At 37.4% G+C, this 24,820-nt stretch overlaps 1 protein-coding gene across 2 annotated transcripts in view; it reads left to right on the top strand.

The window, feature by feature from the left end:
* Positions 1-487: 487 nt before the first annotated feature.
* LOC126830949 (histone-lysine N-methyltransferase, H3 lysine-79 specific) overlaps positions 488-24,820 on the top strand; it is a 134,474-nt gene continuing 110,141 nt past the window's right edge. For both annotated transcript variants that reach the window (XM_050561485.2, XM_050561484.2), the window contains exon 1: positions 488-983. In XM_050561485.2, the coding sequence (XP_050417442.1) occupies positions 867-983 (117 nt within the window). In that variant the 5' untranslated portion in view covers positions 488-866. The remainder of the gene's footprint in view (positions 984-24,820) is intronic.

The raw sequence follows: 24,820 nt of genomic DNA, 5'->3' as shown, positions 1-24,820 counted from the left end.
AGGCTTAATAAAGTTGGGAATACGTCAGAACATCCATCGAGTATCTGTCACGGATTTTTGTCGGCTTGATGACTTTCTCAGCGGGATTTTACATCATTTGACGGACTTTACGTCAAATTGACGGATTAGTTTTTAAATGCTCTGTGGTTGAAACCCTCCGATCACAGGTTCGCCGGACAAAACACCAAATAAAGTACTTCGACTACACTAATCGTCAACAAAAACATTTAATCTTGGGCAATTTATAAACATCATTAGCGCCCGCATTAATCCGCTTAATGTATTTCTATGAATGAAACCCTGAGAAAATATTAGAGTACGTGAAAAAACATACACATTGTTTCGCTCACGTGCCGTTACGAATGAATGAAACTGGACACAGGTTATATCACTGACCAATCAAATTGTCGAGGGTGACGGAGAATGGTCACATGACCGTGTTATGACCCCCTTCAGGCATTGCAGCACAGAGAAGAGCGGGTTGTTTATAGTTTAGATAACGCGAAATATTTCGAGAAAACTTTTTGGACGGTGATTCTCCGCAATGGCTTTATTGAAGGATCATGGATTCGTTTTCTGATGTCGTAGTGTGTGTGGGATTCGTTTATTGGATTTATAAGTAGGCCTACCGATCCGATAGAAGTTTGCTCTGTAATCAGATGCAAAGAATAGTACTATACTTTACGCTATCTTCTATCAGTACACGGCCACTATACACAAAACATCGGCTGATTAGTATTCAACGGGTTGGTTATTCACAGTGCAGTGAAGGGCTTAGTCTTCACTGGGACGCTTCTTCGCGTTGTCCCGTGTCTGTGTGTGTATCGCCTGTGTAATAAAAACCAAGAGGATATTGTCAATAAAATATGGCACAGACCGAACTAGGAACGGAATCTGAAGATTGGGAAAATAAATATTTAGAAGATGAGGAGTTAGAATTTTTCACGGAGTTAGCGCTTCACGAGACAGAACGATGGATACAGGTAAGTCGTGTATATATATATATAGGTCTTTAAAAGTCATTGAAGCGGTTTTAAGTGGTCGCTTGTAGAGGCTCTATGACAACATTTGAATAGTTTCACCTGTCAAAATCCCGATGATTTCATACGTGTGACTTCATTTACGTTTTGTCAACACACGATTCACCGGCTTACTAACTCCAACACGTAGCTACAGTTTTGAAGATGTTCTTGAAGAACGTTAAAAAAAAAATAGTTGACATTTTTAAACGTTTCGACTAATTTAGACTGCGCCCTGTAGCTGTTCACTTCCAGTTTAGGTCCGTTTACTATTTCACTCGTATTTCATGAATGTTGTTTTTTTTTTTCGTTAGTGATTTAACGTCTGCTGGGTTTTTAGGTTTTTGATTTGGGTATTTATTGTAGTCCCACGTGAAGCATACAAGTAGGCCAAATATAAATTTGATATCCACGGTTTTATGACCGTTCTATAAAAGCGTCAGTCTGACATTGAGTGACCTACCACGTGTTATCTGGGAATGGCATTCTGTAGAAGAAGTTCCGCCCTTTTCCAGCGCGCGAAATGTGGTATATATTTCTAGATTACGTATTCCCTACATAATACTAATTGAAATAATTTGAGTGATGGCTGAAGTTGAGGTTTATTTTTATACTGACAATACTCGTGAAAACAGTCCATTTAAAAGACCGCGGGAATCATTCAGAATAACTTATACACAATGTACGTCTACGTGAAGTGTCGTTGACAGAATTCTCGAGCAGGGAGAAACGGTCAGCGGACACCTTCGGGGGAGAGACCGTTCCTATATGAAATAGGAATACACCAAGATTTGGCCTGCACACCTTTATTCAATATTTGTAAAATTTCCTCTAATTAAACATGCATTATGCAAAAGCTAAATCTGATTATTGCAAGTCTTAATTTAGGCTTCAGATGTTATAGAAATTATAAATTAGATCTTTATTTAAACAACAAGACCAAAATCAACTCTGTAGACCCACGGATGGCTCGGCTACAGCTCGGATTTAAATAGGATTTCACTAATTGATTAAATCAAATAAGGGGTAACCTGAGGAAAATACGTAAGTTAGATCGAGGCTAAATGATAGAGTATACTTAGCGAGGCCGCTGTAAAGCGTTTCCGTATGCCATTGAAAACTTTACTTGATAATCGAGACATGTAGGTGGAGTTAACGCCTGTCAATCAAACGATCGGCAAAGGTGAAGACACATTTCGCTACCATTTCTAGGCAAATATTACAACGATGATAACTATGTTCAGAATAAAGTAATTTGACTGAATTTTTCAATATATTCTTCTTTCATCATCTACTTTTGAACTGTTATAGCAAGAATGGCCAACTCTCTATAAAAATCTCCCATAATGTATCTTTAATTCATGAAATGGGGTTTAACGTCCGACTTTCCTGCACACAAGCGGGCATATTCTTTATCGAAATCCAACTGTTAAGGGTTCTTTTAATGCACATCAACGTGTGTACCAGGGACCTCAGTTTATCACCCCATCCCAATGACTAGACACTGTTCCTTCTTTTACCAACTGCCTGTCCTGCATACTGAAAAGAGGAAACCACGCTGAAAAAATTAAGAGGAACTTTCTTATCCAAAATCAGAATCAAACCAGTGACTTTCTGGTTAGTGATCCCCGAACCATTCTCACTGAGTCAGAGCCATACTCACTGAATCAGAGTCCTACTCACTGAATCAGAGCCATATTCACTGAATCAGAGTCATACTCACTGAGTCAGGGTCCTACTTACTGAGCCAGTCATACTCACTGAGCCAGAACCATACTCACTGAGCTAGAGTCATACTCACTGAGCTAGAGCCATACTCACTGAGCCAGAGTCATACTCACTGAGCCAGTCATGCCAGAGTCTGAACCATACTCAATGAGCCAGAGCCATACTCACTGAGGTAAACCATACTCACTCAGCCAGAGTCTGAACCATACTCAATGAGCCAGAACCATACTCACTGAGGTAAACCATACTCACTCAGCCAGAGTCTGAACCATACTCACTGAGCCAGAGTCTGAACCATACTCACTGAGCCAGAACCATACTCACTGAGCCAGAACCATACTCACTGAGCCAGAACCATACTCACTGAGCGCCACTGTGGCCTGAAGGTCTTGGTTTCGCTCCCAATGTTGACCAAGAAAGTTCCCCCTTGTCATTTGTGCAGGATGGGAGAGGCTGGCAAGGGATAACACATAGTTGTTCAGATGGGATAAACAACCAAAGACCCGATTACACATAGGCGTGCACGTAAAAGAACCCTTATCAGTTGGAATTCGATATAAGAGCAAAATTTCCTTCATACATGTAGGAAGCTGTAGGGTACATGCCTGTTCTCTTAGGCCAACTGGAGCAGAAGAGTAGGACATTAAACCCCATTTCGTTTCTCAACCTCGCCCATTCTAATTGTACCTAGTGGGGTTGGATGGCCAAATGGTTAGCACGTGTGCGCTGTATCATAAGGTCAGTCATTGAGTCAGCTGGCGTGGTTTTGATTACCCGGTTGTGCGTGACAACCTCATGGGTTTTCTCCGGGTCCTCCACTGCTAAAGACCCCTACGCGCAAGCGAATTATTGAAATAAAATTGAACCATGTGTTGGTCCCAAAGTGACCTAGTTCATGCTGAGTGAACTTTAAACCCTCCCCCCTCTATCTATCTCTCTCTCTCTCTCTCTCTCTCTCTGAAAACAATTTCATCTTTGGCATCTTGGTCATTTGCCTTGTGGTCAGCTGTGAGAAATGACCTAGTTTGTGTCTGGTGGACGTTAAACCCCTCTCTCTCTCACTCTAATTGTACCTGTAGGGTATATTAACAGATCACTACTGTTTATATATGTACATGTGTATATTAACTGATCCCTACTGTTGTATATGAAATCTACATGTAGTAGATATGGAATATGATATTAGTTTATCTGGTAGTGTACATACATTAATAACATCTTGTTTCTTATTTAGATACTGTATGGATGAACATGTTTTACTGTAAAAATATTATATTACATGTATGTTTGTTAACAAGTTGTAAGTGTAGGTTGAGAATTCTTTTAACCGTCATGTACAGTTTGAGAAGGGAATTCCCCATGACCAAGATTCTACATGTAATAACCATCATGTACAGCATGAGAAGGGAATTCCCCATGATCGAGATTCTACATGTAAAAAACCATCATGTACAGTTTGAGAAAGTAAATACCCATGACCAAGATTCTACATGTAATACCCTTCATGTACACGTACAGCATGAAAAGGGAATTCCCCATGACCAAGATGTAATACCCATCATGTACACCATGAGAAGGGCATTCCCCATGACCAAGATATAATACCCATCATGTACAGCATGAGAAGGGAATTCCCCATAACCAAGATTCTGGATTTGGAAACATGTACATGTAATAACCATCAAGTACAGCTCATGTATAGTATGTGAGGGATCCTAATAATGTTAACAAGTTTCATTTTAGAAAGTTGGTTGGCAAAGTAGAAGATGATCAAATAAAAGTTCTCTTGAATCAAGTCAAATATTTGGTTAAAATTAACAAATTAAATTGACTTAACGTTATTGACAGACTGTTTCGTTATATTGATACTTTATATAGTAGGGGGGTTGGATGGCTGAATGGTTAGCGTGCGCGCGCTGTATCATAAAGTCTGTCATTGAGTCGACTGGCGTGGTTTCGAATCCCCTGTTGTACGTGACAAGGAGTAGGGTCGCCTGTCCAACCTCGTGGGTTTTCTCCGGGTCCTCCGTTTTCCTCCCACTGCTAAAGACCCCTACGCGCAAGCGAATTATTGAAATAAAATTAAACCATATGTTAGTCCCGAAATGACCTAGTTTGTGTCGAGTGGACGTTAAACCCCATTTCTCTCTCTCTCTCTTTGATGTAGTGTCTTAATTATACAATAAAAAAACGGACCACAATATATTCCTAACCCTAACTCTTGTTTACTGTTGTGTAACAATTCTTAGACCGGGTTACCCACATATTCTGGTATTTCAATTTGTTTTCCACATGTTTTAATATTTACTGATCAAAGATAATGTACACATGTTTTATTTCAATTTGTTTGACCTGTATTTCAATTACTCGTTGATTATGTCATTTACAATGTAATAATATTTACTTGGTCAGAAGAACATGTGTTAATGAACAATATTGTTCCTAATTTAATATTTACCGATTAAAGATAATGTACACATTGTGTACATGTATATACTGTATGTATTCAGGAAAACTGGTAAACAAAACATAGACATAGAAAACAATATGTACAATTTAATATTTGCTGAAGATGATGAAGTACATGTACATGTATGATGATCATGTATACTTTATGTGTTAAGGAAAACTGGTAACCAAAAACATAGACACAGAAAACAATATGTACAATTTAATATTACCAATATTAGCTGAAGATGATATACATGTACAATGTACATGTACGATGATCATGTATTCTTTATGTGTTAAGGAAAACTGTTGACCTAAAACATAGACATGGAAAACAATATGTACAATTTAATATTTAAGAGAAAACCAATTGATATGCCAATTAAAGTTTGTTTTCAATATTCTATACAATTGACATTTAAAAGATTAATTAACTGTTTGCTACAACTTATTGATTTTTTACTTACATCTTAAAAAACTTGATTGACTTGTTTATATTTTTATTGATCAAACTATGGCCTATATAATCTTATTCTTACTAAGATGTACATGCAGTTGGTTAAAGGTACATTATGGGAGATTCGATAACGAGTTGCCAGTTCTCACTATAATAATTAAAAACTAGATAACGTAAAGGCAATTTGCTGAAAATTTCATTCAATTTGATCCACTATAAACCGAGAACTAAGCGAATGAAATTTCTGCTTAGCCTCGGTCATCATTACTAAAGTCAGTATGTTAAACAGCTTAGTCTCGATTATCCATTTAATCGTTTAATCGAGAAGGAAAGTTATGCAGTAAATCGGATCACAATCCACTTAAGATCGCATTCGCAGGCTAGCGATGCCATCTAGAGTTGATTATGGTCTGGATAATTTAGATAACATTTCAGGCCTAAAGAAAGACCTGCAATAAACAGATTTAGCTCTTGCATAATGTATGTCTAAAAATTCCAGCTGTATGCATACAATGGATAAAGGCAATAAATTTATCTCTATGTACATGTAATATCTGATTGTACCTGTACTGTAATATCTACATACATGTACTGTACCTACATTGTACCTTGATAACTACATGTAGCCTACAATAGGAGCCACGGTGGCTAATTGAGTAAGACGCTGGAGGTCACATGTCGATCCCTGCATTGGCCGAGAAAGTTCAGAGGTGCAGGACGGAAGGCCTGACAAAGACAGCTGTCTAGTGGTTCGGGTGGGACGAAGAATCACGGTCCCATGTACACATTGGCGTGCACGTAAAAGATCCCTTGGCAGTTGGAATTCGATATAAGAGTAGGCCAAAGGGCCGCTTTCCTTGCAAAATTTCCTTCATAGCACACTGGCATATGCCCATCTTCATTAGCTCAGTATAGGAGCAGAACAGTAGGACATTAAACCCCATTTCATTTCATTTGTATGCACGATAATGTACATGTACAGTATATATGCATGTATATAAATGTACCGTCCTATATCTACCTACTGTATACATGTACCTACATACCTGTAATATCTACCTGTATGCCTACCTATACACATGTAAGATTGATTTATCATTAATCAATGTCAATAAGGTGTCAACATTAATGACAAATTTTTCATTTTTATGTGTATTTTTTTCGTATTTTCACCTGATATATCTAAATTTGCTAATCTCCCAATCAACATGTGTAAGTTGGAGGAAATACGTTCAGTGACGTTAATATTTTGTACTTCGTCAATCACGTTCTGATTTTTCTGTTTTCATGCATTGTTTAACATTGCTAGGCACAGGTACACGAAGTTGTCAGATCGTTTTGACAGGAAGCACCTGGTCTAAATTCTAGTTGGGATGGTCTAGAGTGTCACGCTTTGACGTCTTAACTGGCCGGTCATCTTTGGCTTGTGGCCATGGTTTGCTCCAATGCGGGGTGGGGGTGGGGTGGGGTGGGTGGGAATCAGTCGATTGGTTGAATCAGGTCTGTCATTGAGCCCTGTGACATGGTTTCGATTCCCTGCTTGTACTAACAAGGAGTAGGATCATATGTCCAACATTGTGGGTTTTCTCTGGAGTCCTCCGGTTTCCTCCAACTGCTAAACCCCTACGTACAAGCGAATTATTAAAATAGAATTGGACCATATGTAAGTCCCAAAATGACCTAGACATTAAACCTCTCCCTCCCCCCCCCCCAAAAAAAGTTATGACAAATCCACTTCCTTGCATGGTTGTTAAGATAAGAAGAAATTTACAAGTGAAAAACAGAATGCAAAATTGACCTCACAGAGACCTACATTGGTATGTAGTTAAAAAAAAACAACCTTTACATGTTGACTTAACAAAAATATCTAGTAATTATCAATCATGCTGGGTTTTTTTCTCAGTAAGTCACAATAAAGTTATTTTCAGTGATTCATTCCCTCTCACGATAGTGTATTCAGCCTATACATTCATTAGATTTTTTATAAAAGGCTATCAAGTTAACAGACTGGCTGGTCTCGTTACAGATTTTAAACATCAAGGTATTTTTTAAATTGGACAAATTATTTCTGGTAGCATGAACGTTTTAATAGAAAGGGCATTTAACATAAAAATTAAACACATTTAGGTCATTACTAAAACGCCCCATCGGTTAACAAGTCATTACTAGACAAAATGGGAGTTCAATTGTCTATAAAAGGAATTATTAAGTCATTAGGTTGCGTAAGACTGTCAGTGTTTCTGCTATAAACACCAATATAAACAGACATAGGAAATAATAAACCCCAAGCTACCCTCATTACCAGAAGACTTTGTTTGAGGAGGAACATAACACGCCCACTTTAACGACCCCTTAATCAGCTAGGGGTCACTTCAAAAGCTTTAAGAGGTCAAGCGTAAAGGTCATTGGTTAATGGTTTTGGGTTGCAGGGATGTTTTTTTTGTTAAGATAGGAAGACGTTCTGTGAGCTATTGTCATTTGTTAAAAGTAAACAGAATCTGTTATCTTGTGTGTGGTGTTCTGTGAGATAGAAACCTTTAAGTTAAAGCTTGTTTCTAGATCAGCTTGTATATATATATTGGCTGCTGAACCACCATTAATTAACCCAATTGACTTCAGTGTTTATTCCAGTGATTCTCAACCTTTTTATGCCAACGGCACACCTTGAAACACATGAAAAAATAGAGGCACACCTGCCTAATATATATGAAAAATATTTGAATTTTGCAAAATAAAAACATGGCAATTCATAGACGGCATTAACCGTAGACACAGACTAGTCATAGACGCATAGAACGACTCAAACTAAATAAAGAATAACGCAGCTATGAAGTTACCAGTAGACACCAGTGTGAATACTCAATTAGGATCATGTTGGTTTTTTTGCATTTTCTTAGTGTGCCGTTCAAAATTTCGCGACACACTTAGGAGAATCACTGGTTTATTCTGATGGAACTTTTTACCAAAGTTTCATCAAATGTGTACCAAAACCTGAAAGAAAATATTAATTCAAACTTTGTTTTTTGATTGTAGATAAAAAAAAGCCTAAAAAATTTGCTCATGTATACACACTATAAATTGTACATTTAGATGCCTAGATTTGGAAAAATTAATGGTGGTCTGCCTCTGTAATAATGACCAGATATCGCCCTTCATCTTATATACATGTACATGTAATACAGGTTTATAGTCAACACAAATATTCTAAAGTTTTACATATTTTGATTTTGTTTGATTAATTGTTAGATAATTACCTGTAATTTGAATATAACTTAGAGGCATTTAGTAACTGGATAGAGCAATAAACTACAGGTACATAACACATACTAATTGAAGAACAATTACTGATTTATTTTGGTGACATATTATGGTTTAGCATCCAGGTTACAGTCTAGCTTGGATTAAGTCATGAAATGTTAGATATTGTTCAAATTCAGAAGTCATGTAATATTTCTACAAAGTTTAGTAATTAACCCTTTGGTACTTGAAACGCCTGAAACTACATACTGATGTCACTACATGTATAGCCTTTCAAACCTCACAAGTAGCAGTTTTTTATCCTATTAAAATAGTTTACCACTTAACACTCCATATAAAGGCTTAATCTATTTGTTAAAGTCAGCTTATTTTTTGTCAAGGTTGTTCAGATGTAAATAAGGTTAGGGCACATGATTGTTGGCGAGATTGTAGGTTAGGGTTTGGTAAGGATTGGGGCTAAGTCCAGGGTTAGGGTTAGGGTTGGGATTAGCACTAGCCCTGTTTACATCTTGTGACCTACATGTATGATGAAAAATTGAACTGGCCTTATCATTTAGCACTAATCCATTATTACCTGAAGTTTTGAATAGATTAACATTTGACCTTTCAGGAAAGCAGATTGACCTTTTAAAAAAAGGATAATGTGAAATATTTTGAATATTTTAAAAAGTAAATATTATCTATTTAAGACATGTATATCATGAACTTGTCACTAATTATTATAATGTAGAGGAAGACATGTTTGCCGGGAGTATAAACTCTATCTTTCCTCATTTCTTACTTCAACAAATATCTTGGTTTAAAAAATATGTGACATATCAACAAATATCTTGGTTTAAAAAATATGTGACATATTAAATATAGTAATTATTGTTAGGTGTTTAATGAAATGAAATGGGGTTTAATGTTCTACTTTTCTGTACAGAAGGGCTAATGAAGACCGACACACGCCATGCATTGTTCTTGCCCAACCTGTCAGAAATCCTGAGGAACTTTGGCAACTACATCAGGATCAAAAACCCAGAGTCTGACTCACCGAGCCACTATGGCTCCCTGCACTGACAGGAAGATTTCCTGAAATCGAGTGTAAGAAAGGGTCCCCCCCATACTCCTCGCAGTGTGGCTCCCCCAGGAGATTTTCTCCCTATATGTGTACATGTGTATGGAATAGACTATTCAACCCACCAATCACTGTGTCCAAGAGAGTACATGGTTGTCTTGGATATACTGTACATATATTGTTGAACAATTTGTCTGATTTGCTAATCTGCTGTTCTGAAACTGTGGGGGATATAATCGAGGCGTGTTGGCTGAGAGGGATTGTCCATTTTCTACAGGGTCATGGAACTAGCTAAATGAAAACATGAATAAGCTAACTGATTTTTGAAACTCTAAATAACAAAGGCAGGGTGCAGGATTTTGTCCTAGGGGAGAGAGAGTTAAGCAGGGGAAATTTTTTGTGGGAGTAGAGGATATTTCCATACACGAATTGTTCATAGAGGTGAGCCATGGTGGATAGGTGGTTAAGACGCTGGCTCGCTAGCCTGGAGGTCGGGTGTTCAATCCCTGCATTGGCTGAGAAAGTTTATCCTGATTTTCCGACGTGGTTTCCCCTTGTCAGTGGTGCAGAACGGAGGGCCTGACGAGGACAGCTGTCTAGTCCTTCGGATGAGACAAAAAATGGAGGTCCCGTGTATACATTAGAATGCATGTAAAAGATCCCTTGACAGTTGGAATTCGAGTAGGCGATAGTGCCGCTGCGTATGCCCGTCTTCATTAGCCTAGTTTAGGAGCAGAAGAGTAGTACGTTAAACCCCATTTCATAGATTTTGACCTAGGGGATGGAGTTGCATTTTATTGTGGGAGGAGAGGGACATTTTTGCATACCTACCCACCTTCCTCCAGTAAAAGCGTACAGGTCCATGTACAGTATTGTGGTTAAAGGGACCATCTTGATTTTAACAGAGTATCAGAAATAAAACTCTGTGTATGTATGAAATTTAAGAGCATTAATATAGAGGAATGGTGTATTTATCTGGTCTCAAGATTTCACCTCAAAATATTGAGTCACATGGACGTGGACGTCAAAACCGCTTATCCGGGCACGTAACCCTTTTAAGATTTTGGGTCAATTTTTTCGTTGGGTGCCCTGATAATCTATTGCCGTTCCTTTAGAGGTCTATACAATGTACATGTATGGTCCACGTGCTGTACTTGATAACGAAAGGTAAATTTCACCTACACGTTTTTATGAAATGAAAGTCAGGTTTTATCCAGACACCCTATAATACCGCTTGGGACATCCAGTCTCCATTTCCAGATGAAGACTGACGTGTTTAGGTTTGAAAACGTATCAAACAAATCGAGTTTGTTGCTCAGCACTAAGGTAGAGGATTTTAAGGACTTTTCATATAAAATTAAGCAGTTTTGCTCTCCAAATATAAGTTCTGGTTTAAATACATGTAAAAAGCTGAGTGTGTTAAACTTTTAAAATGGTTGTTATATGAAAGTTGATACATGTGTCTACTGTCTGTCTACATGTATCTATATATATATAATTGTTTAATATTACCATATGATGACATTTATAACACTTTGATTTCAGTTTAGTCTACTTACAAACTGTCAAATTACATGTATATACTCAGGGACAATTAAATTACAAGGTTGATGAACTCGTAAACCTGTCAACCACCTTTACTCACATTTATGATTTACTTACACCCAAAAAATGTAGTTGGCGGAAAGTTAGATGAAATATGGTTTAACGTCCTGTTTTTCTGCACTTGATGGGCTAACGAAGATAGGGTTACATGGGCTAACGAAGATAGGGTTACATGGGCTAACGAAGATAGGGTTACATGGGCTAACGAAGATAGGGTTACATGGGCTAACGAAGATAGGGTTACATGTACATGTACGTCATACAGTGGAGAGAATTTTTCTGCTCCGGATGGGCTAATAAAGACAGGGTTACATCTACTTCATACAGTAACGGGAATTTTGTCAGGAGAGTCATTTATGACCTACCCTTATTATGAATTTTAACTGTATGAGGACCTCAATTATCCGCACCATCTGAACGACAAGACAAGACAAGACACTGTCCTTACAAGGTCATCTGTACAACTGAAAAGGGGAAACAGCACCAAAAAGTCCCAAGGAACTATATATCTCAACACCCTAGAGCAAACCTGGTTAGCGAGCTAGCATCTTACTCCTTAGGACCCCCACACTGCTAGGATTAGATATTTCTTTTAGATGTTAATGAAGATGTTTTTTGTTGGTTGAAAATTTTCTCTGGGTAGTGACCTACATGTAGATGTACATGTACTTGCAGTCTACTCTGAATTTCTACTGTCATTGGTTTTTTTTTTCACCATTGTTTGTGAAAATCCCTTTTTGTCTGTCAGACATTTACCCAGATATTTTATTCCTCTATTTCCACCATTGATATGATATTGGCAGCCACAGTGGTTCAGTGAGTAAACCACTCGGCTCACTAATCTGCAGGCGTTGACCGAGAAAGTTCATCAGGATCTGTACAATAGAGTTTTTTTTTTGTCCTATCCAAATGACTAGACACTGTTCGTTATCAGTCCTCCTTCCTGCACCACTGACAAGGGGAAAACCACGCTGAAAAATCGTGGACTTTTGTTATGTAGAAGTTTATTGCGATATAATAAAGGGTCCTTTGAAGCTGGGTGTCCAGTCTTATGATAGCGTATAGATCTACATCTCCCCCCTCTCTCTCTCTCTTCCCCCTCTCTCTCCCCCTCTCTCTCTCTCTCTCTCCCTCTCTCTCTCCCCCCTCTCTCTCTCCCCTCTCTCTCTCCCCCCCTCTCTCTCTCTCCCCCCTCTCTCTCTCCCCCTCTCTCTCCCCCCTCTCTCTCTCTCCCCCCTCTCTCTCTCTCTCCCCCCTCTCTCTCTCCCCTCTCTCTCTCCCCCCTCTCTCTCTCTCCCCCCTCTCTCTCCCCCCCCTCTCTCTCTCCCCCCCCTCTCTCTCTCCCCCCTCTCCACCTTTAAATGTGGGGTAAAATCTTTTGATGGGCCGGTTTTGAAACTGGATCAAAGCTCAGATATTTTGGTTTCATTAATTAAATGTTAAACAATCCATAAGAGACAATAGGAGAGTATTTTAGCATGAATTGACCTGGGAAAATTTCAAAAAAAGTAGGATCAGAATTAGCGACTTTTAAAAATATGTCTTTAGTGATTGTACACTGGGTGCAGAAGACTTGTCACCTTAAAATAAGAATTTACACAATCAGATATTCAGAACTGGCGAATTTTAAAGGTAATGTTTTGGGGATTGTCCATTGGATGTGATTGACTTGTCAGCTTAACTATGGTGGTCACAGTTACATGTCGTATAAATAGTCTTATTATTTATAGAGTATTGTTTAAACATGACATAGTAATCTCGCTGTCAATAAACTGACGACATGTCGACAATTAAACATTGAATAACATGTACCAGTTAACACCATGGCCTGGCCTCCAATTATATTTCTAACTCGTTCTCATGTATTATAGTACAGGAGACTGGGAGGGAAATGAAATGGGGTTTAACGTCCTACTGTTCTGCTCCGAACTGGGCTAATGAAGACGGGCATATGCCATACAGTGTGATATGATGGAAATTTTGCCCGGACAGCGTCACTACGGCCTACTCTTATATTGAATTCCAACTGCCAAGGGATCTTTTACGTGAACGCCAATATATACACAGGACCTCGGTTTTTCGTCCCATCCGAACGACTAGACAGCTGTCCTTGTTTGTCACCCCTCTGTCCTGCATCACTGACAAGGGGAAACCACGCCGAAAAATCTGGATGAACTTTCTCGGTCAGTGCAGGGATCGAACACCCGACCTCCAGGCTAGCGAGCCAGTGTCTTACCCACTTAGCCACCGTGATCCCCAGACTGGGAGGGGGTGGGGGGTATAGAGTAATGGAGCTGGTACTTGGGAGGGAGGGGCATGCTCCCTAAGAAATTATACTTCTAACTCGTTCACATGGTATACATAGAACAGTACATAGGATTATAAAGTAATGGAGTTGGTACTGGGGATGACGGGGCATGCTCTGTGGGAAATTGTTTTTCTAACGGGTTCTCAATTCATGTACATATATTATGATGGAGTGGATTACAAAGTCAGGGAGTTGGTATTAGGGATAAAGGGGCATGTTCCTTAGGAAATTATTTTTTAGGAATCTGATTTGATCATTGTTTTACCTGAGAAAATTCATCAGGATTTTTTGGCTTTGTTCCCCTTGTTGACAAGGACAGTACCTAGCTATTTGGATGGGATTGAAAATCAAGCTGCCATGTACACTTTGACTTTGATAGAATTCAATTGCTGTCCAGATAAAATTTCACCCATACATGTATATGTAGCTGTAGCGTATCACTGTCTTCATTATCCTGGTATGTGCAAAATTCATATTTGAATTCATTTCATTCTTTCACTCACACATCTTCATGGTACCACCTCTAATACCAGTAGTGCTGGGCATTGTGACTGCAGTCATGATACAATACATATTGCGATTCAGGTACTACGACGCAATTCATATCACGATTCACAACCAGGTCAATATTTACCAAGAAAACAACAGGATAAACTGTTTTAGATCATGATATTGATGTCGATCAAAATAAGAAACAAAACAATTTAAGAGTGTTTGAGTATCTATGAATAATATGTGACATGGATAATTAAGAGTGACAGGTTAAGTACTGAAGGGACAAAAAGAACCTACAAAAAAGAATCGTGATTCAGCGCCTTGCGGTCATGAATCTGGAGAAGGTAAATCGTGATATATCGATTCAATGATATGGTGCCAGCACTAAATACCAGCAGGACAGTTATTGATATGTGTGTGCATTTCAACATGATATGGTACCTGTAACTCTAAGACAACACCATGTCTGTGAGTTGTAGACTACTGAGAATCCATGACCCGTCCAATAAAGGTTAACCATAATTGTCTTTTGAAAATACCCTGATTGTGGAGGAATCTGACAAAGTTAGTCCAGAAATACCATAGTTGTGTTGTGTGCATCTTAATCCCCATTCCCTGTCCACTAGCACTTTGTTTACAAATAACTGACATGCCTTCTCATGTCTTTGTTAGTTGTGATGACCGTTGATAGTAGCCGATTGACCAACTGTGTAAACAATAAACTTTTAACTTCCTGTGCAAATTTAAATATCTAGCAGGCCATTATACATTGTATATTAAGACTAGTTTAAAATCGACAGGGTTTTTATACATGTCAGATTGAACAGGAAATTAAGGCATTTTTTTTTAGTTAATTTAGTAAGAGTGGGTGTTACTATTTTGCATCTTATTAAAAAAAAAATACCCTATAAATCATTTCATTGGAATGTGTCTTTTTTAAAGATTTTAAACATGCATTATGTAAGATTAAGATAAAGAGGTGACCGTTCATGCCACATGTACATGTATAATAGTTCAAAAATAGATAAGGATAAAGAAATTAATATATTAAAAATTTCATTCGAATTACCAGTACTTTATTCTGGGCAAAGTTATAACTGACTGGTTATTATCGTAGCAATGGTACTTGACAATCAAGACTTACATATAAGTCTCAATTATCCATTTTATTGTTAAATTTTTAAATCTAGCATGTGTTCAAATCCATTCAATTGGTCCAGAAAGTTGAGTATACATGTACATGTAGTAAATAAATGTCCAATTAATAATCTATATGAGGCCAAAATAAAAACCTACAATAGACAATACAGATTTAGCTTTTACATGGTGGCTCGATAGCCGGGAGGTCGCGTGTTCGATCCCAGCATTGACCGAGAAAGTTCATCAATCAGGATTTTCCGACGTGGTTTCCCCTCATTAGTGGTGCAGGAAGGAGAGCCTGACAAGAACAACTGTCTGGTCGTTCAGATGGGACAAAAAACAAAGGTTCCATGTATACATTGGCGTGCACATAAAAGATCCCTTGGCAGTTCGAATTCGATATAAGAGTAGGCCATAGTGTCGCTGCCCGGGCAAAATTTCTCTCATAGCACACTGTATGGCATATGCCCGTCTTCATTAGCCCAGTCGGAGCAGAAAAGTAGGATGTTAAACCCCATTTCATTTCATTTCTATTGTCAACTACTGTAAGCTGAACTTTTAAAACTTGACATTCTGACGTTTATTATTGAAATATAATCCTACAAGGTGACAACCTGCGATTTTTTTTTTTCTTACAAACTTTAGGGGTCATTCGGTCAAATATTATCACACATGTAGTTTTTTTTCTAAACAAAATTTTATATATTTTATTAGCAATATTGGGGAACCATACCTTCTTGCCCTGAATATTACTGGTTCAACTGGTTGGGTGGTTTCCTAAAAAATAAGACAAAACCACAGACAAAACACACTATATAGAGAGACATTGCCAGTAATAAAAGACAACAAACATGTATATCAAATCAAGTGGATGGATCCGGGGGTGGGGGGGGGAACGGGGCAGTCGTAAGCATCCATAATGCTGTATGGTCACAGACAAGTACATGTATTAGAATGACCAAAATTTTGAAACGTAAATAACATTTAAAGTAGAAATGAAAAAAATAAATAATGTTGATGATGTTAAGCTAACTTGTTTGCCAGAATAATGTAATTGTACCACTTTTGCTTCCTCATGAAAATACCACATCCAATTTACTCAATTCAGATTTTGCTTTATGCAAATAAAAAAGGTCGTGTAATAAATTCTATTAATACATGTAGTCAAACAGACTGCCAGTAGTTTTCCCTATTTATTGTAAATAACTAACAGTATTCTACACGGAAATATGCCAAAAGGTAGGAATTAGTATTAAAGATACAATTTTTTTCAATAGCTTTATGATTTTTTTTTCCTGAATCAAGTAATATCTTTTAAAGGAATTGAAGTAGTTTATGATATTTATGACTAGTAGGTTGAATAGATTAATACTGTGTGTACAGGAAATAAACTAACTTTTAAACATGTCCTCATTACTATAAGACATAGTTAAAGGGCGTTGTTTATGATATCACTACGGTGGAAGTGGTGGATGTCCTCATTACTATAAAGGGCGTTGTTTACGATATCACTACGGTGGAAGTGGTGGTTAAATAAATGATTTCACACACACACACATACAGGTATATGGCTCTATTCTTTGGAACATTAAAATCGCACATGTTAATGTAATATCAATGTATCAAAGTGATTTACCGGGTACATTCAATTCTGACAACAGATTATTGTAATTTCTAATCAATTATGTTCAGTAAAATCCAAATTAAACGCCTGCTTAAAATGTAATTGGGAATACTGGATGTTATAACCGTAAAAAATAGGATTTAAAGCTTTGTCTCTTTAACAATTTTAATCCTAGATTACTTAACCATTGATTGTAGATTGTAAAATATATGTATTTATTATACATTGTAATTCTAGATTACTTCACTACCATTGATTGAAGTGGGATTGGATGGCCGAATGGTTAGCGTGTCATTGAGTCAACTGGCATGGTTTCGATTCCCCGGTTGTACATGTCATGGAGTAGGGTCGCCTGTCCAACCTCGTGGGTTTTTTCCGGGTCCTCCGGTTTCCTCCCACTGCTAAAGACTCCTACGCGCAAGCGAATTATTGAAATAAAATTGAACCATATGTTAGTCCATGAAATGACCTAGTTTGTGTGGAGTGGACGTTAATCCCATCTCTCTCTCTCTCTCTCTCTCTCTCTTCATTGATTGTAAGACTAGAATATATTCAAACAGTATGCACTTTAACCCAGATATCATTCAATCTTGTGTATTTAGCCGTAATTCCTTTCACATTCACATTCATTCTATACAAAAATCTTTGTTTGAATATTTGTAAAAATCGTTTAAAATCACACCAAATCATCTAATTTTGTGCTTGTGTCCGGTTTAAACATGACTGTTTAGTTTCAATAATGTGTGTCCTGTTTACATATTTAATTTCCTGACCAAAAATACGATATCTGGTTAGATATACTTCAACAGAATCCCTGTGAGCTCTGTCGTTGCCAGGTAATTTGTGGGTTATATGCTTGTTACCCCATGCCAAATGAAGTTATGGGGAAGGATGTTAAAATGAGCTCTGTCTGTCATTGATTCCAACAGACTCTAGTGGTTCCGATAGTACAAAACAATGAGATCACGTGTACATGTTGACATGCACGTAAAAGAACCCTCAACAGATGTAAGTTTAGGCTGTAGCAAAATTACGCCCATAGCACACTACAATGTCTGTCTTCATTGACCAATGTTGGTTAAAAAAAGTAGGACGTTAAACCTCATTTTATTTGTTTCCGGAGTATAGATATATCTCAGGAACCACTCCAGATATCTTTATGATACTTCATAGACACATCATGTATTATATTATAACACTGTAATCCGGGTATCGTTTAATTTTGTGTATCAAACACAAGTTGATGTGTCTTTTGCTAATTTGAAATTTCACAGTTAGAAAAATCATTGTTTGCACAGAAACAAATTTGACTGTCCATAAAGGTTCGGGATGTTGATAACTGGTCATCTTTTTAAATTTATTGCATTCTTATTATTCAATTTGAATCTATACATGTAGTATTATTGTTCCTGGTCATTACAAATATCATTGAAATAAAAATATTTTGACCAACTGTAATGTATTGATGAGGATTATATCCCATATCAAGTCAGTCTCAAGAGTGGCTAGAGGCTTTCGACTTTGATTTGAAGATAGTAACTGGCTACTACATTATGTTCCAGTCGTATTCTGTTCCATTTTATAATTGAAATAAAAAAATTTGTTTTCATGTCCATGGATGTTTGAGAGACATCCCATATCTATTCCCTCCCAAGAGATGCAGAAGTCTCTCGGCCTTGATTCAAAGAAATATAACTGTCTAGGTTACAATCGTAATTCTGTCCATTTGTATAATTGAAATATTATAAAAGTTTTTGTTTTCGTGTACATGGATGTTTTTATAATCTTTGAGAGGCATTTACATGTAGAGATTGAGGAACAGATTAAACAGAACAAAGCAGAACAATAAGTCTGATAACGATAAGAGAATACTTGTCGAACCATCGTGCTTTTAGAATAAAACCAGTGATTGATATCCCATAAAAATTATAGTCTGATTCATGGGTGTTTTATCGTGTATTTTATAGCCTGCGTTATACAATAAACAGAAGGATGTACATGTGTGTAGCTTAAGGCTTGACCGTCTGCATGGATGAACAGTAGTTATCAATAACCCCTATAGGGTATAATTAACCCCCAGTAAATACTATATTAATATACAATATACCTGTCAATAATAACGAACCATTATATACATGTACCTTGGGCTAGTTCACAGTTGTGGTTATCTCTCAGTTGATTTTATTTATCACAATAGATAGGTTTAGACAATTGCATATTATCTAATTTATAGTTCTTTTCAATTTAGGTAGCATGGTGTTGGGCGACTGACTGGTAAACATGTACATGTACATGTGCATGTAGGATCGTAAGGTCCGTCATTGAGTCAAGTGATGTGGTTTCGATTCCCCGCTTGTACATGACAAGGAGAAGGGTCGCCTGTCCAACCTCGTAGGTTTTCGCCGGGTCCTCCAGTTTCCTCCTGCTGAAAACCCCAATGCGCAAGCGAATTATTGAAATAAAATTGAACCATTTGTTAGTCCCAAAATGACATAGTTTTATGTTGAGTGGAGGTTAAACCCCATTTCTCTCTCTCTTTAAGTTTACGTAGCCATGGTTGTTTGTTGTGTAAGGCACTGCATAGCTCACTAACCATGAAAAGATCCCAAGTTCAATCCCTTTATTGCCTGAGTAATTTCCTTGGGGTTTTTCAGCAGGTTTCCCCTTGCAGGATGAAGGGCCAGTCAGTAATTAGGATACATGTAGGATCAAAACCCAAGGTCCCATCTAGGCAAAATGTACCCCATAGCACTTTGCAAATTGTATGCCTGTCTTCATTTCATATCCCCCCCAAGCCCCACCCTCCTCTTGAATACATGAACACCACTGAGTCCATTAAGGTATAGTTGTGCTATTTTTGAAAGGAGGTATTTAATTCTCCTCTTCAAAGTACAGGATTTTATAGTTTGGAGTATGTTTTGTATTAGCAACTATCAACTCTGAACTTCGACACAGGCGCTTAATTTTCTTATTGAATAAAAATATTTAAGAAATTCCTTTCATAATTCATATCAAAGTCATTTTCTTTTTAATAAATAAAGATCCGTAGTTTATATGCTCTGATTATGTTTGTGAATGAGTTGTTCATTCTAGCTTGACAGTTCATTTGACAGTGTTTTATCTAAAACTAATGTATTGGTACAGTTAGTTTACTCTCCTCGTGTTGTTCAAATTTCAAGGTTTTATGGGCTGTTGGGTGGCCGAATGGTTTAACATGTGTGTGTTAGATCATAAGGTCTGTCATCGAGTCATGTGGTGGGGTTTCCAATCCCTGCTTATACATGTACGTGATAAGGAGTAGGGTCACCTGTCCAACCTCATGGGAAGGGGGATTCTACCACAATTCTGTCCAAGTCTTATCCTCCTGTAATATTGTTCAAGTGGGATCCTATTGAAATGCTTTTCAAGTGGGATTCAACTGCCATACATTGGACTGTTCAAGTGGGATTCTACTGTAATGCTTTTCAAGTGGGATTCTACTACATGTACATTGTACAGTGGGATCCTAGTGCCATACTGTCCTAGTTGGATCCTACGTACTGTAATGCCGTTCAAGTGGGATCCTACTGCAGTGGTGTCCCAAGTGGTGTCCTATTGAATGCTGTGGCATGAGAGTAAGGACTGTTTAATAAAGTATACAGATTTTAGTAAGGTCTGAAATGAAATGAAATGGGGTTTTAACTACCCACTTTACTGGTCCATCTGGGCTGATGGGCATACACTATTAGTGTGTTATAAAGGTAGTTCTGCCTAGGTTCTTTTACATGCATGTATTTTTTTCCTACTATCCAAGCGAACAGATACTCTGCGTTGCAAGGCTCTCCATCCTACAACTCTGACAATGAGAAACCATGCTGGAAAAAACCATGGGATGGGGGTAAAGAGCCAGCGCCTTATTCAATGACCCACCCCAACTCCCATGCATGATATAGATATTGGGAGCCACAGTGCCTAAGTGAGTAAGATGCTTGCTGGCTACTCTGAAGGTTGCGGTTTCGCTCCCGGGGTTGGCTGAGGAAGTTCATCTGGATTTTCTGACGTGGTTTCCTCTTTTTTAAGTGATGCAGGATGCAGGGCCTGACAAGGACAGCTTTCTAGTTGTTTGGATGATACAAAAAACCGAGTTCCTGTGTACACATAGGCATGCACGTAAAAGATCCCTTGGCAGTTGGAATTCGATATACATGTAAGAGTAGGTCATAGTGCCGCTGTCCTGGCAAAATTTCCATCATAGCACACTGCACAACATATGCCCAGTATAGGAGCAGAACAGTAAGACATTAAACCCCATTTAATTTGATTTAATACAGATATCAGTTTGTAAAGTGATTTGACCTCTTTTCTGTTATCACCTTTAGGTGTAACATATTAATGTTACCTGTATATTATACCTGACAACATTATCTATATACAGGTACACACTACTCAACTTTTATTCTAGTAGATATACACACAGTTAATTATCAACCAGATGCGCCACTAAACTATTACTCTAGTCTAAGCACAGTTATAGGTTACAGTGTACCTATCAAATAAATTATATCAAAGAATCCGATAAAGGAACTTAGAAACATTTAACAATTATTTCTCAATTGGGAGGTTTGGATGGCCGAATGGTTAGCATGTGCGCGCTGTATCGTAAGGTCTGTCATTGAGTCAACTGGCGGGTTTTCCATTCCCTGGTTGTACGTGACAAGGTGTAGGGTAGTCTGTCCAACCTCGTGGGTTTTCTCCAGGTCCTCCAGTTTCCTCCCACTGTTAAAGACCCCTACGTGTAAGTTAATTATTGAAATAAAATTGAACCATATGATAGTCCTAAAATGACCTAGTTTGTGTCAAGTTGACGTTAAACCCCTCTCTCTCTCTCTTTCTTCAGAGGGGTTGGATGGCCTGTCATTAAGTCAAATGGCGTGGTTTCGAATCCCCGGTTGTACGTGACAAGGAGTAGGGTCGCCTGCCAACCTCGTGGGTTTTCTCCGGGTCTTCTGGTTTCCTCCCACTGCTAAAGACCCCTACGCGCAAGCGAATTATTGAAATAAAATTAAACCATATGTTAGTTCCGAAATGACCTAGTTTGTGTCGAGTGGACGTTAAATCCCATTTTTCCCTTTCTCTCTTATGAGATGGCTTGTAGCCATTGTTTATTATCCCGCGCCGAACGAAGTTAGGGAGGGATATTGAAATGGGGTTCGTCCATCCGTCCGTCCGATTTCGTTTCTGGAGCATATCTCATAAACCGTTCAAGATATCTTTCTGAAACATTGCACACATATCAACCTATTACAGTAGTTGTGCCTTTTACTATTTAGGAATTTCTGGGATTTATATTTTTTTGTGTTTCCATGGAAACAAAAATGACTTAGTTTTTGGTGTACAATTTTGTTTCCGAAGCATATGTCATAAACTATTCAAGATATCTTTCTGAAACTTTGCACACACATCAACCTATTACAGTAGTTGTGCCTTTTGCTATTTAGGAATTTCTGGGATTTATATTTTTTGTGTTTCCATGGAAACAAATTTGACTTAGTTTTTGGTGTACAATTTTCTTTCCGGAGCATATCTCATAAACCGTTCAAGATATCTTTCTGAAACTTTGCACACACATCAACCCATTACAGTAGTTGTGCCTTTTGCTGTTTAGGAATTTCTGGGATTGATATTTTGTGTGTTTCCATGGAAACAAATTTTACTTAGTTTTTGGTGTACAATTTTGTTTCTGGAGCATATCTCATAAATCGTTCAAGATATCTTCATGGCACTTATTTTGAATTTCTCAGATTTCATAATTTTATGTGTTTCCATGGAAACACATTTGACTGTTCAAGATACCTTTAAAATAATTTTACCCATTATTTTATTTTCTGAAATCCAGCCTTCCGTCCTGATTTTGTTTCTGGAGCATATTTTATTATCTGTTCAAGAAATCTTTTTGAAACTTTGTACAAATATTAACCTATTATAGTATTTTATTTTCTGATGTATAAGTTTATTGTTTAACATACAGCAGCTAATTGAGGTAGGCAAAGGTTGTTGTGCAAACCTTACAGGGAGTAGCGACCCTGCCTTGCTGAGCTACTGTGATCAGAGTATGAAATTCTGTGAATTGATATACCATGTGTCGGAATATGAGATTTGTCTAAAGCTCCAGTTCCCTCCACTTGCAAAATATCTCTATTTTCTATGTAGTCATGTCTAATTTTTAAAACCAGAGCTTAATGTCATAAATTATCTCAAATCTTCTAGTAAATAGCAATCAGTCATTTGTTTTCAGAAATAGAGAGCAATATCTACTAAACAGGGCCACAATATTAGGACCAGTGACACTGTTTGCGAAATCTGATACATTTTTATATTGATTACCAATAGCATAAACAAGTTATTTTTCCTTATTTCTTCCAAACAAGTGCAAGGGCGCAGGATGTTGATGACTAGTCATCTTGTTTGTAATTAATTCAACTAGCGATATTATATTTTAAAAAAAATAGTACTGATAAAAAAAATGGTGAACATGTATATTAAGTTTTATTTGATCGGCTGATGAGCTGAATAAAATACCTTAACACAACACAGTTCTATAGATAACAATCACTATATTATATACACACAACGTTTTGACAAGATTTCACCTGTCGTTATCAAGTATACAAATGAAAACGACCAGTAAAATCTTGTCGAAACATTGTGTGTATGTAATATACAGTTGTAGTCATTGCTATCTATACAACTATGTTGTGTTATATTATGTTCAATTGCTTAAGATCATCACAATTCCTTTTTTTTTGTTAAATAAGGAAAGTTCGAGGTTAAGAATAATCAAACTGCTACTTTGATATTGTATTGAAACTTTACTTGATAAAGACTAGAGAAATCTGGTCAAAATGCACTTAACAATAATTGTATTCCATAGAAATGTGTCCTTGTTTGTTGATAAATGTTCAGTGTCACGTAAGCCTTTGAGAAGTACAGGGCAGTCAGAATTAAAAAAACTACATTCAAACTCTTTCCTGACATACTTTTCCACTAAATTATGCTTCTGGATTATAACAATAGAAACTAAAGAAAAACTCTATTTAACTGTGTTTGTATCAACAATTTAAAAGTTTATCCCCCAACATGTTTGTATTCTGAAGACTAAAGGGAGATAATCAGGACTTTATTTCTCAAGATTGGTCAAATATGTCTCAGTTTAATAATAACATCATTCATTCTTTGTCTGTCTAAAGAGTATGATACTATAACAGAGATAGCCTAGTGGAAAACTATATGGGGGAGGAGGTGGGGGTCGGCGTTAATTACATGTAAATAAACAAAAAAAGTCATACCTGTACTTGTACATGTAGTTATGTAGTTTGATTTGGAGACTAAAGGGAAGTAATTCTGTAAAGAATCAGGGTTCAGACTATTAATTCTGTCCCTTTTGATTCTGTCCCTGTTGATGTTAAATCCATGACATTTCTTCTAACAAAGACCCCCAATATGTCCTACTTATCGGAATAAAAATATTAAAGGGGGGTTGACATAAAAATATTTTGATAGGGTTGGTCAAAGGAATCTTACCCCCGCCTCCCCCCTCCCCTCGCACCACCTTTGAATGCTCGGCCTAAAACACTTTCTTTTTTTTTTTACCAAATTTCATCAGTCTTATCACATTAGAATTCCAATTTGATACAGA

This window comes from Patella vulgata, chromosome 8, assembly GCF_932274485.2.
Source record: "Patella vulgata chromosome 8, xgPatVulg1.2, whole genome shotgun sequence".
NCBI lineage: Eukaryota > Metazoa > Mollusca > Gastropoda > Patellidae > Patella > Patella vulgata.
This window is presented reverse-complemented; position numbering and strand designations above follow the sequence as displayed.